This window comes from Myodes glareolus, chromosome 27, assembly GCF_982192425.1.
Source record: "Myodes glareolus chromosome 27, mMyoGla1.1, whole genome shotgun sequence".
NCBI lineage: Eukaryota > Metazoa > Chordata > Mammalia > Rodentia > Cricetidae > Myodes > Myodes glareolus.
The window spans coordinates 2,511,814-2,526,009 of NC_142052.1; the positions used below are offsets into that span (position 1 = coordinate 2,511,814).

Below are 14,196 nucleotides of genomic sequence, written 5' to 3' on the forward strand. Positions count from 1 at the left end.
ACAAAAGGCCTCAACTAAGAAGTTTTAAATGTGACTGAATAAAACCAGTAGAAATCCTAACAAGGACACAGATAAATAAAAAATGCATAGAAATTTTACTCTTGAAAATTACAATAATCAACTTTTAAAATCTTAAATGATAGCAGCATACTGAAAAAAAAAATTCCAGGAACTTGAAGGGAAAAAAAATAGCTAATCTGAACAGCACAAAGTAAATTACCTGGGACCAAGGGAAAGGAGTTGTACCTCATAGACCCCTGACTACCACAAAGATCTGATGAACTAATTTGATGCAATTAAAGTCCAGAACAGGAAAAAAGTGAAACTTTTTTAACTGTTTGAAAACATGGTGACTGATGAGCGAATTGCCTCAAATTGGGCAAAAGATTCAAGAAACTGAATGAAAACCCAAACAATGGAGGACGGGAGAGCTGACGCTGAAGTCATGAGAGCAGGAGAGCTGCCCCTACCCCTCATCAGCCTGCAGCGCAGCACTCGGGAGAGCCCCCACCACCACCACCACCACCACCACCACCGCTCCTCGGCCAGACAGCACAGCAGCACTGGCCCTGGTGGTCCAGGTAGGGGAGAGCTAGCAATGAGGGCGTGAAAGAAGGAGAGCCCGCCCTGCCCCTGCTCATTGCTGCAAGGGGTAAACTAGCAACGGCAATGCTGGAGAGCTCACCCTGGCGGTGAGGGCAGGGAGAGCTGGCGGGCTGATCAACCCAGCAGTTGCCCAGGCCCAGACCAGGGTAATGAGTTAGCCACTCCAACATCCGCCCCATCTATGATCTGCTAGAGCCTATGAAGGGGCCAGACCTGCAGACCCAAAGCTGCCGGGTTTCCATGACGACACAGGGCAACAGAAGGATACCCAAGGGTGTCCCGGTGAGGGTCCAGCATCGATAATGTAGCAGAAACCAGAGGCCTGCAGCCAGACCAATGACGACGGCAATGGCAGTGGACACTTGCAAGGAAAAACAAATGGACTAAAGGGTGTATCACGTGACTCTCTGTGTCACACTACAGCTTCCAGGATGAGATTTCCCCCTTTTTTTTCTAATATTTTCTCTTAAATTTTATTTTATTTTATTGGGGAGGTTCCAAGGGTGGAGGGCAGATAGGAAGGGTCAGGAAATGAATGAGATGAAGATGCATGATGTGAAAGACACAGAGAATAAATAAAAAGGAAGTTTTATAATAATAATCTGTAAATAAAAAGAAGAAAAGAAAACCCAAACAAATCCATAGGGACACACTCAAGTAAATTTTCAGAAAATAAAGGGCAAAGGAGAGAAAAAAAACTTTTTCAAAAGTGATTGGGGAAAATGACACCTTAAATACAGAAAGAAAATGTTTTAAAAGATGGATTTCCCACAAAAGGGCATGAAGGGAGGGAGGGAGGGAGAGAGGAGGACATTTTTTAGGAACCAAAGACAATAGCTGTCAGCTTGAATTCCAGACTTGACAAAATCATCCTTCAAAATGAATAGATGAGAGAAACCCTCAGGTGAAGAAGAATGAGAATGTGTGACCTGCACACAACTCTGAGTTACCATGACTGAAGCAAACTCCTAAAAGATCAAGAAAATGTTTTTTAAAAAAGAAAAAAGGTGAAACAATGAAAAGAATGGAAATATGGGTAGGATGCCGTGGATTTTCCTTAATTCATTTTGTCTAAATTATACTTAACCACAAGGGCAAAATATGTGTCATCAAATTCGGATCTCGAAAAACACCGCGGAGTTAAGGCTGCAGCTCGGTGGTGCCGCGCTTGCCTGACATGAACGGTGGCTGTAGGTTCAACCCCAAGGACCACAGAACAAATGGTAAGTAGAAGTCTTGTCTATGGAAGGGGGAGGCCGGAGAGATGGTGTAGCAGTTAAGCAGTTAAGCGTGCTCAGAGCTCTTGCAGAAGACTCCGGTTCCCGCCTCCATAGGCTCAGGACGCACGCACGCACATGACGCACACGCTCACACAGACACTCACAAAGTAAATAAACACACAAATAAGTCTTTGTAAAAAGGGACAGCATGTTGGCAACAACTGAAAATTTAGGAAAGTAAATGACTTCAGAAGTAAAGGGCCCTGAGTTTCCCGGGAACTGGTAAACAGCCGACAGCAGCTCTCTGACCGCCTGCACGGTGTTCGGTGTTCGCTGACTGCAGTGACGGCGACAGAATCGCGCTCTGTGATGAACTGGCACAGAACCGTGACACCCACATCCTACCAGAGTCGCCTTCCTGGTTCTCCTGTCACGCTCTAGTTACACAAGATGTAAGAACCGGAGAAAACCGGACCAAGGGTGCTTGGGACTTGGCAGTTTTGCCTGTTTAAAAACAAAACCACCTAGGAAGGTGGGGGGATCATTAGGTTTGTGCAGCCTTGAACCCCACATGGAAACAAAGCATTGTCTTTCTCTTGGTGGCAAAGTCCCAAAACAAAACCTGAAAGAAAAATTTCAAGTCCAGATGACTTGATATGCAAACCCATTTCCTCAACCAAAGAGCCAGGGGGAGCAACGTGGGTTGCAAGGTGTCCTGAACATGTGGGAAACATAGAAAAGAGAGGGGGCTTAGTGACTGTTGTGGTTTGACTATGTCTCCCAAGTTCATAGGCTGGAAACAGAATCCCCAGTACAGCAATGTCTGGAGGTGGAGGCCCAGGGAAGGGTGGTTAGGTCACAGGCTCTGCCCTCCTAATGGACTATGGCTTCACCAGCCTGGGTTAGTTACTAACCCAGTAACTAACTGAGTTATAGTGTTAGCATAAAGGTGAATCAAGACCCCTCTTGCTCAACCGTCCTCACCCTTCGACCATGTACCACGGCAGAGGAAGAAAGCCCTTACCAGATGTAGGACCCTAGACCTTGAACTTCCCAACATCTGGAATCTGTAAGAACTAAACATCTGTTCTTCACAAACTACCAAACTCTCCTGAGCAGTGGTGGTGGCGCACGCCTTTAAACCCAGCATTCGGGGGGAGGCAGAAGCACGAGGGTCTCTGTGAGTTCCAGGACAGCCAGGGCTACACAGAAACCCTGTCTTTAAAAATCAGAGAGAGAGAGAGAGAGAGAGAGAGAGAGAGAGAGAGAGAGAGAATCTCAGACTCTCCGTTATAGCAGGCTGTGGTAGCAGAAGCAAACTGGCTATGGCTAGCAGCAACTTTGGGTAAAGAACGATGTGCCTATTTATCACCATCAAGCTGGTTAAGATTCCTGCTAATTTATGCCTTAGCCAGTTTATGTCCTGAGTAATTTCTGTATTTGAAAAGCCAAAGAAGCAGTAAGCTTAAAGATCCAGGGAAGATGAATATATCCATAAAAGGTAGTTGTACCCCGCACCCAAGTCAGACTAAAATTCCATATAATGCTGCCTCAGGTAGCATCTTCTCAAAATTTGGACCATATAGAAGCCAAGGAAAGAATTGTCCCAGTACCCAGAGTTTTGTTTGCTTCTTCCCCAGACTGTCTCTCAACAGGATTTGCCTTGGTCATCCCTGGGACCCTGGATGCTCACAGAGGGAACACCGACTGCATAGTTATTGAAACAAAGAATAAATAGAAACAAGCAGCCATGCACAGAATTGGGGGGGAGGATGGGAGAGAGAATGACCACTTTCCGCACTGAAGCCGAAAGAGAGAGGTACTGTGAGAAACTTAGAACGCAAAACGGATCTTTAAGTTCAAGGCCAATAAGACAGGATTCTCAACTGCTCCTAACTAAGCACAAGCTGCCTTCCTACCCTAAGGTCCCAATTAGGTAAACCTTGTCCACACTGACCAGGAACTAGCAGGAGTCGGTTTGAATAAAACTAAGGAACCAGCTCCAAACCTGGGCTGTTACTAAAAAGGAACAAAAACAACGTCACCAAAGTCAGCCAGAATCATAACTCAGAGTCAAGGGCCGCTATGAAAATGACCTAGGAGTACACACGGGTCTTGCGGAAGGCAGTGGACTTCCTACTTATGGTTTTTTCTCCATATTATTGTAAAATTAGTCTGGGCCAACTTTAGTTGAACTTCAAAGAACTAAGACTATGTGTGTCATTTGGTTCAGGGGTCATTAGACTTTTTTTGACAACAAGGATTTTTTTTTAAAAAAAAACTAAAGAAATAGGAGATGGGGAAATGAAAATATTTAAGTTTCTGGAAAACAAAATTGAGCTTTATATCTAGATAACAGAGGAGGCAAAAGAAAAAAGAAAACAGTCAACTAAGAAATCGACAATTACCTCGTTCTGTCTGGTTTGGCAGTCATATAATCCAAAGACAGCGTTCCCCTTAATATCCTAAAAATCAATCAGATGTTTGTTAGTGTCATTGTTTGGGAAATGAGGCTGCCGCTGGTTTTTAAACAAAGCGAAAATAACCCTAGCAATTTTAGCAATAGGCACGCTAAAAGAAGCCTGCTGTATACATCTAGAAGACCAGTCCTAACTCAGCTAGGCCCTGGAACTTGGAGCAGGAACGGGTCACCACTAACAGTTTAGAGAATCTGGGGACTGCCTTAGCATGAACCTCCAGCCGTGTCCTTAAGAGAGTAAATATTACAAAATAGATAATGGTATTGAACAAAATTCAAAATATAAGAATATTATCAGTAAGTAAAATTGAATCTTTAAATGCATCATCCCTAAATACAACTTACGAATTTTCTTATATTTTTGGTTGTGAGCCTAGCCTTTAATGGCTGAGCCCTCTCTCCAGCCCACAATATATGAATTTTCTTTAATCAACAGGAAACAAATTACGGTGGAACACATGTCTAGAACTATCTGTTGGAATTACTCCTTCGTGTGTCCCTGTTAGCAGAGTTGTCAGTAAAATGAAATCTTCCTTAGAGCATCCAACATCCGACAACATTGTTAAATACCTACCGTGTCAACTAGGTTACATTCCCCTCTGATGACAGAGTAACCATAGTTAACATTTTCTCAAAGATAAAACTTTAACATACTAGTTAGGTTTAAATGTCTTGGCCCTTTCTTCCCTCTAGAAAATGAAATTATCCATCCATTCATTTTTTTTTGAATGTCAGATATGTAGTTTCACCTGATTTTTTTAAAAAAGAAAATATCTCATAAGATGGACCACCAGCATCTCTTCAATATCACCTACACAGAAGCCAAGGATGATAAAGGTTAAGGACCAGCAAGTCTTTGCTGCCCTTCAATAAAGTGAAGTACAGTTTCAGTAAAAAGTTAGTCTCAGCACTGGGGAAGTAGAGACAGGCAGGTCTCTGTGAGTTTGAGACCTGCCTGGTCTACGTGGTGAATTCTAGGCTAGCCGTTGCTTTATAGTGAGATTTTTGTCTCAAAAACAAACTTCTGGGAAAGGATAATCTAAATGATGAAAACAATAAACCGTATGTTGTATGTATTCACTGCAATAGGAAGACAGCATGGGCTCACCTTATAGGTATAAATAATGTTTCCGTTTCTTTCGATGTTTAGCACACGCAAGCTCTCACAAGCTGTTTCTAAAGCACCTGGAATACAAGATGGCAAGCTAATAGTCAGGAAATGGCGTTAACATATCCAGCAAATAGAGTGTTCATGAGAGAAATCAAGTTCTAAACTAAAAGCTGGTGACTCTGTTATAGAGACTGTACCAGCAGGCACACTCAATCTATACCGTTAGAAGTCGAAACACTCACAACTTTTAAGGGACAGGGAAAGACTAGTGGGGGAGGGTACACTCTGAGTGCACGGGCAAGCTCGTGGAGACACTCACTGGGCTGTGCCCTCTTCACCTGTCCACTATATACTCTTCTGTACGCTGTATCTCAATGATTTCAAGTGTATGCTAGCTTTCCTTGTGCATTCCAAGGCTATGTCATTAGTGGCACACCAACTTAAAATTACTCTCCGGTTGGCAGTTGGCCAAGTGCCAACCAAACCAGTGTACAGACCTGTGTTCAGATCCCCAGTGCCCATGTAAAAAGCCAGGCTTGGCAACATACATATGCAGCTCACCTGCTGAAGGAGTAGATTCAGCTGGCTATAGCTGGCTGGCCCACCAGGGAGTGCCAGGTTCTGTGAGTGTGTCTCGAGAAAGATGGAGTCCGATAGAGGAGGACCAAACAACACCATCTGCTAGCCTCTACCCGCTCACGTGTGCACACACACACTCCACTCATGTGCATACAAGCAAATAGGCAAGCCCTCCCTTTCTTACTCTGACGTCATAAGCAACAAGCTAACCCAGAAGAAGAACAGACATCCCTGCTCGTCTTCCCTGCGAAAAGGTTTTTTCTCTTGCTATCAAAAACCACCCCACCCCCATTCCCAGCCCCAGAAAGGTTCCTGTGTTTATTACCCAGGAGGAGACAGGGAGGAGGGAAAAGTTCTGTTCTGAGCTGAGAACATCTCATCCTCTTGCTGTAGAGGCTTTGGAGAGGTCTCTGCCGGTAGCCTACCTAGGACACCTGGGCCTGATGGCCATTCCCCCAGTGGGTCACAGCTAGGAGAGGACAATCTCCTGTGGGGCCTTCCGTGTACAGCTTTGTGATTGTGCACGTTCCAGTGTGGAAAAGCACACCTAAGGTTTTTAGCAGGAGTTAGACGTTGAAAAATGTCTTCTCTTTCCTCTTTAAATCCTTCTTTGGTACTTATACAGTGACATGGACATTCTGACTACAGCTCGTGTGATACAACTTTCTCTCTCCTTTCCTGTTAATTCTCCTGCAACTCATGCTCACGGTGTGAGACTGGCGGTCCTCCCTTGGCATCCTCTCCAGCTGGCACTGTCTTTTCATCGGATTGGTCCACTGTCGTTTAGTGTGGTTGCCCTCTGTGACGTGCCCGTAATCCCAGCACTCAGGAGGCAGAGGCAGGCAGATCTCTATGAGTTTCAGGCCAGTCAGGTCTACACAGAGAGACCCTGATTCATAAAAAAATGAGCAAACCACAAAATCCCCCATAACCGCATAAAACCAACTGTGTTACTTGGCTGATATGTTTCTGGAAACTGATGAAATCAGTCTCTGAAACGAGCAGCTGCCTCGGAGCACAGAGGACCTATATGAAGCTGGCGTGTTCTTTTCCACTCTGAGGGCATCAGTCTAGGGAAGCTGACTGAACTCTGGGTCCCTACGACTTGGGTACTTTCCAATAAAAAAATCTTCTGGAGCAGGACATGAAGGACATTTATATTTATACAAAGCATTTAATTTAAAATTTAACTGTTCATCTTCATCTACAATTTTTAGGGCAGCCTTGACTCTACAGGTAAAGGGCTTAAATAAACAGTGGTTCAAACCGCATTCTTGGTTATCATGAACTGAAGAGAAACTGATATTTTTAGCTTCCTCAAAAGTTGGTCATAATCAAGTTACTTAAACTTAGCTGCTCATATACAAATAGAATATCCAGACATTAAAATAGTACTGCATTGGTTATAGAAAATTCAAATGCTTAGATGAAGCATGTAAAGCATCCTACAGCACATTCTGTTTGTGTTTCTAATTCAGAAGAAAAGCAGAATAAAGACAAAGACAGCGGAAGAACTGGGCGCCAGAGCTGGAGCTGGTGGGAACCTTCAGGGGAAGCGCAGGTTGCGCAGAGGCTCGGCCATCACCCTGAAGCTTCTCTTCCTCCTGTCATGAAACACAGTGCGCGGGAGTTGTATGTGAGGACACACGTGGTCTGTCACGAGACACAGTGTGCGATAGTTCTGCATGAGGACATATGTGGTCTGTCACGAGACACAGTGTATGAGAGTTCTGTGTGAGGACACACGTGGTCTGTCATGAGACACGGTGTGTGAGAGTTCTGCATGAGGACGCACACGTGGTCTGTCATGAGACACAGTGTGTGAGAGTTCTGTGTGAGGACACACGTGGTCTGTCACGAGACACGGTGTGTGAGAGTTCTGCGTGAGGACACACGTGGTCTGTCACGAGACACAGTGTGTGAGAGTTCTGCGTGAGGACACACGTGGTCTGTCACGAGACACGGTGTGTGAGAGTTCTGCATGAGGACTCACACGTGTTCTGTCATGAGACACAGTGTGTGAGAATTCTATGTGAGAGCACACGTGGTCTGTCATGAGACACAGTGTGTGAGAGTTCTACATGAAGACACACACATGCTTTTATAGCCAGGTATATATTTCTGTTGAGCTGTCGGAATCACTTTACACTGATTTTGAAATACATGGAGAATCGTTTGCTCTTACATCACAACGAATCCAGTCAGCTGACTGCTAAGTCCACCTCCCAACATGCTCTCATTCCCACCTCACACACACTCAGGGGTCACAGGCCCATTGCACCTACAGGACAGCTGAGTTCAGCAAGGTGAGGCCCCCAGGCCAACACCACACAGTGGAGAAACAGCACAGGGTCACCTCACACCACCAAAGAGAACAGTGAGCTGGTGCCCTGTGTCAGGCGTGACCGGAAGATGAATGGTTGCCCTCTCGGGGACTCTAACAGCTGGAGAAGTTCTCATCCCGTGATGACGCAAAGCTTTCTAGAGTGCAGTGTGTCAATATTTTCAGATTTTTTTTTCACTCAAGAGTATAAGGAGACTGGGCCAGACCTTCACAAAAGTGAACATAAAAGGTTTCCGTTGAGATAAGAAATTCCTTTACAAGAAGTCTTGAAATAATTCCTGGCAAAACATCTATTTTTAAATCACTAAAAAATTCTCCACCAAATACAGATTATAAATATCATATTATCATGTGTGTGTGTGTGTGTGCATGCACATACATATGTACACACATGAATACATAACACATACCATGGTTCTCAGCTCTGCCTGTATTAGAAACACGATGTGTGTGCATGTGTGTACACATATAACACATGAATCCATAACACATACGATGGCACTCAGCTCTGCCTTTATTAGAAACACGATGTGTGTGTGTGTGCATATACACACATGAATCCATAACACATGTCATGGCTCTCAGCTCTGCCTGTGTTAGAAACATGAGCAGAGCCTTTTAATAAATACTGATGCTCCACACAAGAACCAAGATAATCTCGTCTTACAAAGATACATATTACATTTTATTTGTTTATTTGGTATGTGAGACAGGGGAGGGGAGAACAGAGAAGGAGGGAGGGAGAGCAAGGGCTTGGGACACTTGTGGCAAAGGTCACAGGACACACGTGGCAGAGGTCAGTGTGTAGGAGCTGGGTTCACTCCTTGCACCCTGAGGGACTCAGGGCATCAGGCTGGGAGCAAGCGCCTTTATCTCCCGGGCCATCTCAGCCAGTCAGGGTACCTGATTTGTGAGAGACCAGTGTGGGAACCCTTGCTTGCGCCTGTCAAGTTCCCCTAGGTGTTTTTCATTTCACAACGTTTATGAGTTACCAGAGTCAGAACTTGGTCCAGAATATGGTGCAACCCACAGCACACAGGACTGAAAGAAATCAAGATGTCTCCGTGGGTATGTTAGCTAGTGCTAACTCTAGCTGGTCTCGTGGTTCTCATTTCAAGAGTGTGTGAAATGGGTGTATTTGGCCACGCAGGAGATTTGGAATGATGTCTCATCACACACTCAATCCATTTGCCCTTCCTCTCTAGGCTGGTTGCCCCTGCGTTCACACCCTTCTCTCAGGAGTATTCAGTAGCGTCTTTGCCTACGTATTCATTCTGACTCTTCCCCCAGTAGAGGTTCTCTGGAAAGTCCAGAGGAGGAAGCTTAGCAATTTCAAATGAGGAAATGTGATTTAATTTTACAGTTCAGTATACTCTGGGATCACAATAACGCATTTTGATAAGGAAGTTACTGGTGTAAGTAAACCTGCTACAGAAAGTCTCAAACACACCAAGCATTGAGACGTCTGAGGTGAGGAGAAACAGATGCGGGCTTCCCAAACAATCTTGTTTGTTTCAATCCATTCTTTTCAAAGCAGAGTGATTCACATTACCAGAAGATGTTGGCCAAGTATATGAATTTTAGTGCCATGAAACAAAAATTGAAATAATTCTGTCTTCCCAGTGACAGTTCTTAGAGAGGGGAGTCATACAGTCTTATCACCCCCCACCCGAAAAAGTGAGCCAGCTCCCAACATGCAGGTCACAAGGCTGAGAAACAGGACTGTTCTTAGTTTGCACACAACCCACCCAGGCCCCTAGGCTCAGCATGACCGGGTTTTATAATCCCAAATCAGGAACACTGTGGTGTGCCGTATGTCAGACTCCGAATAGAAAGAGAAGGAGCAAGTCTTGGGTGATTGTCAGGAATCAATAAAAAGAGAACTGAGAGTCAGAAAGGAGACCAGGGACACAGGAAGGACAGGGGCAGGAGAAGACTAAACAGCAAGCAACGTGACTAAGGTCACCCTCCCATCCCCAGATCACTCCGCGGGATAGCAAACAAGAGGGAATAAAGAAAAACTGACGTTCAAGTCTGTTGCCTGACACGCTCCACGCAAAGAGTACAGATTTAAAATCAATCTGGAGTGTCAAAGATTCAAACCTAATCAAAGCAGGGGGAAGCCCAGGAAAGGTTACCCAGGTTCTTTCTGGAATTACACAGATGGTCCGGGACAATATTTCAACTCGCGCTTTTCTACAGCGGTGCCGAACCAGAACGGAATATTTAGTCAAGGCACCAAGTGGACTGGCAAACTCAGGGACCTCCCCAGAGAAAGGCTAAACCAAGCTGCGTTCCCGTGAAACACCGTCTCCCAAGAAATGTTCAGCTCTGTGGGGTTGCCCCGTAGGAGACAGAAGGAAAACAATCCCAGGAGGAAAAGCCAAGCTTCCAGGCAGACCAGGTTGCTTCTGATGACACTGAAGCCTGGGCGGGGAGCTCCAGAAACCCCCGGATTGCCAGAGCCGTCTCCAGCTGAGTCAAACACAGTCCAGCTTTTATACCCTACCGCGATGCCTCGCAGGATGCAGGCACCTGGAGAAGCTAGCTGGGGACAACCCCTGAAGGAACTGACCATGCTCATAGTACCAAGGGAAGGCTTGTCTTCAAAAGGCCAGTCCACACCATGAAATATTGTACCTGGCAAAAAAATAAAGACTCCTGTGTAGCCAGTCAGCCTGAATAAATCCTACAATACCGAGAAGAGATTCAAGTAAAAAGAAAGCCTAGTATGCTTCTCATTTCCTTGAAATTCAGATACAAACTGGTTTAAAGCTATCAATAAATGAAAATTGTGAAAATATAAATATTTGGATGGTTACCTCTGGGGACTGGGATGAAGACTCTCATGGGGGCGCATGTACCCCAGCCGCCAATGGCCCTGCGTTTATTCATTCTGCAGTTGGATCATAGGCACATGGGCTTTTAAAAAAATCACTATTTAGAGGTGACATATGTTAAACTATTTTATGTAACTAATTTGGTTTTTGTGAATATTTTCTCATTTCATTTCAGGAGAGACCATACTCCCAAAGTTCAACACAGAACCAAGAGTAGACACAATAGTCAAACCTGGCTTCCTCCCCTTCAAGTCCTTATTGACTGCATTTCTCCCCTACAGCCACCAAAGTTACCTGACTGGCATAGCCAAGCCCGCTGACTGTTTTGGCAAGAATATGCCCTGTTTCATGAGGGCTACTTTGTGTAACTAAAAAGTTTTCAGTTTGTTGATGTAAAACTATTCACAGAGCCATTGAGATGCTGAGTTCCAAGCCCAGGCCTCACAAGGTGGAAGAGAATCTCCTTCTGAAAGTTGTCCTCCAATGTTCGCAAGTACAGTGTGACATGTACACACACACGTACCGGAGCACACATGTGTACACACACACACACACACACGACTGAAACATAAGACTGTGACATTTTTCACCCAGCTTCTAATGTGCAATCTCCTGACACTTAGCAAAATAAAGTAGGGTCTATTTTTGTGGTGGGAAACAGACTTGGAGTTCCTTAAGCTATTTCTAAAAGTTAGACCTTCAAAGACTTTAGCGAGGAAAGTGAAGTGGAAGCCTTGCAGTCTACGTAAAGCTATATATAAAGTTGATTTATGACTAGCAGTCAGTATGCGAAGACAAGGGGATCACGGATGTTCCCTGCAGGGGAGTCACATAGACATGACCTCCACAGGAGTTCAGAGGGAAGAAACTGGGAATACAGGTAATTTGGTGCGTCCCCGACCCAATCCACGACAATCTAGTGTCTAAGGAAAACCAAAGACAGAAAGAGGCGAGCAAGTACAGCTGTTATACACAAGGTGAGACCCAGAGGTGCCTTTAAGCCCTGAGGATGCTTCCTTATTGACGGCCTTTAAAACGAAAGGGAAAACTTAGGAACTTACAGACCCTACCCTTTCAGGAAGATCCTTTTTAGGAATGCACAAACTCACTTTCCGCCCCCTCTCTCCTGGCCAGAGAAGACTAAACATCAGGAACTAATTCCAGTTGGTCTGGAGGCTAGGATAGGAAGCTGAGCATCCCTGCCTCACAGTCGCTCCAGTGCAGGGGTGGGGTGGAGTGGGTGCCGGGTGTGTGCTTGGTGGTTCTTGCGCAAGCTGCTGTGCCTTTAGAACCCTGCAGACACTCAGTTCGCTGCGGGCATCCTGAAAGGGCCCCCTGCCCTCTCACACCTGTAGGGACAGGTCCCCTAAGCCACCAGAGCTGTTTCAGGAATGTAGAATCTGTTCCACAGATATGCGGCAAATGTCTTTTTTAAAAGAAGGGGTGAAACCACTGAATTCCACTTCTTACAAGCAGATTGGCTCTGGGAACGCTCAGCATCCTCCCTGGGAACAAGCGATGTGACCGTTAAGACACTTAAAAGGTCGTTTTCTTGACCACCACACCGGGTCAATCTACACTTGGAGGCGCTCCTGGTCCTAGGTGAGCCCTGGGGACAGGCGAGGGCGCGCCATCCCTCCGCCTCCTGCCTACCCTTCTCGGTGACGACCCCGGGTACCATTCGTCTCGGCGTGGCATCCCCAGGGGTTCCCATCCCCATTCCCAGAGCCCTGCTGGCACCTGCCCGCCCCCTCTGAGAAGCGCGCCCCGCACCTGCGCCGCCTCCTTCGGCCGCTGCCGCCGCCTGGGCCCGCAGACTCGGGAGCACGTCCTCCCGCACGTCGAAGTGGGCGATCAGCCGCAGAGCCATGGCCCAGCAGCGCCGGCCGGGCGCACATTCCGGGCCCGGCTCTCACCTCCCGGCCCTGCAGTCGCCTTTCTCCTTCCTCCCGCTTCCCCGCAGTCGCTGCTTTCGGTTCTGGGCGGTCCAGCCCGGAGGATCCCAGCACCGCCCCTTCCAGGCCGCAGCCTGAGTCCTCGCTGCCACCGGGGAGTGAAACTGGACGCGGTGCACCAGGCCTCTCCCTTCCCTGGCTCTGGCGGGGGAGCTGTCGCCGGGGCCCGACGGGGAGGCTTAGCCCACGGTTTCCTGGGTCACCGGAGGAGACTCAGGTTACCACGAAAGCGACTGGCATCTTTGGCCTGTTTTCCTAGCTGGCTGTGGTGTTTTAGCTGTAGGGTTTAGGCAATAAACAGCAGCAATGAGCGTGTAAACTACGTGGTTCTGTGGGTGGGGGTTAGCTTGCCTTCTGGTTTCTCTTTGTCTCTGCGTACTGGCTTGAGGAAGCCGGGTTGCCTCGGAGTGGCCTCTGAAGGGATTTGTGAGCACTTTCATTCTTCCAGGGTTCCTTCCCAACCCAACTTATTCCTCTACGAGTCATAATCTAGCCCTCTGGCTCGCCCCGTTACCAAACTTGGCCCCGTGGCATGCCATCCACCGTGTACATCAACGCCTGGTTAATTAATGACCAGCTAAAATAGCCTTAGCCTACAGTTTCTCAAGCTCATGCTTGAGAGGCTGAGGCAGGAGAATAACTTGGAGCTAATGGCCAGAGAGTGAGACTTGGTGTCAAAAACAAACATCTAACTAGCCTCGTATCTTAAGACAGAAGGCCAACTACTACTCTCCTAGCAAAAACTGCCTATGCCGAGTCTTTACCCAACCCCCAGTCCTTTCTACCTCGACCTTGAACTCCCGACTGATCTGGTGCCCAGAATCCTTCTGCCTAGAACAATTTCCAGGTCCTCCCAACCTTGCTCAACAGAGTCTCTTCCTCACCCTGTAGTCCACAGTGACCTTCCTGACCCTAACACATTCCATTGCCCCTGAGGTAGACTTCTGAGATTAAAATTCAATTTTGAGTCTTGAGAGAGCTGTCCTGCCCCACCAGTGGCTGAACAGGGCGCCTGGAAAAATGAATGGTTGTGCTAATAAAGCTAAATTATGCTTTTTTTTT

General features: G+C 46.5%; 1 protein-coding gene and 1 long non-coding RNA gene across 2 annotated transcripts in view; one reads left to right on the top strand and one right to left on the bottom strand.

Moving 5' to 3' along the window:
* The window catches only part of Gsap (gamma-secretase activating protein), an 86,331-nt gene extending 73,163 nt beyond the window's left edge, over positions 1–13,168 (bottom strand). Inside the window, exons 1-3 of the mRNA XM_085684131.2 lie at positions 12,953–13,168; positions 5,414–5,490; positions 4,235–4,291 (exon numbers count right to left, since the gene is read on the bottom strand). Of these exons, the coding sequence (XP_085540257.2) occupies positions 4,235–4,291; positions 5,414–5,490; positions 12,953–13,049 (231 nt within the window). The 5' untranslated portion in view covers positions 13,050–13,168. The remainder of the gene's footprint in view (positions 1–4,234; positions 4,292–5,413; positions 5,491–12,952) is intronic.
* Positions 12,417–13,453, top strand: LOC146889317 (uncharacterized). Its single transcript, XR_015000083.2, has 2 exons — positions 12,417–12,781; positions 13,143–13,453. It is a non-coding gene; the product is annotated as an uncharacterized LOC146889317 (long non-coding RNA).
* The last annotated feature ends 743 nt before the right edge of the window (positions 13,454–14,196 follow it).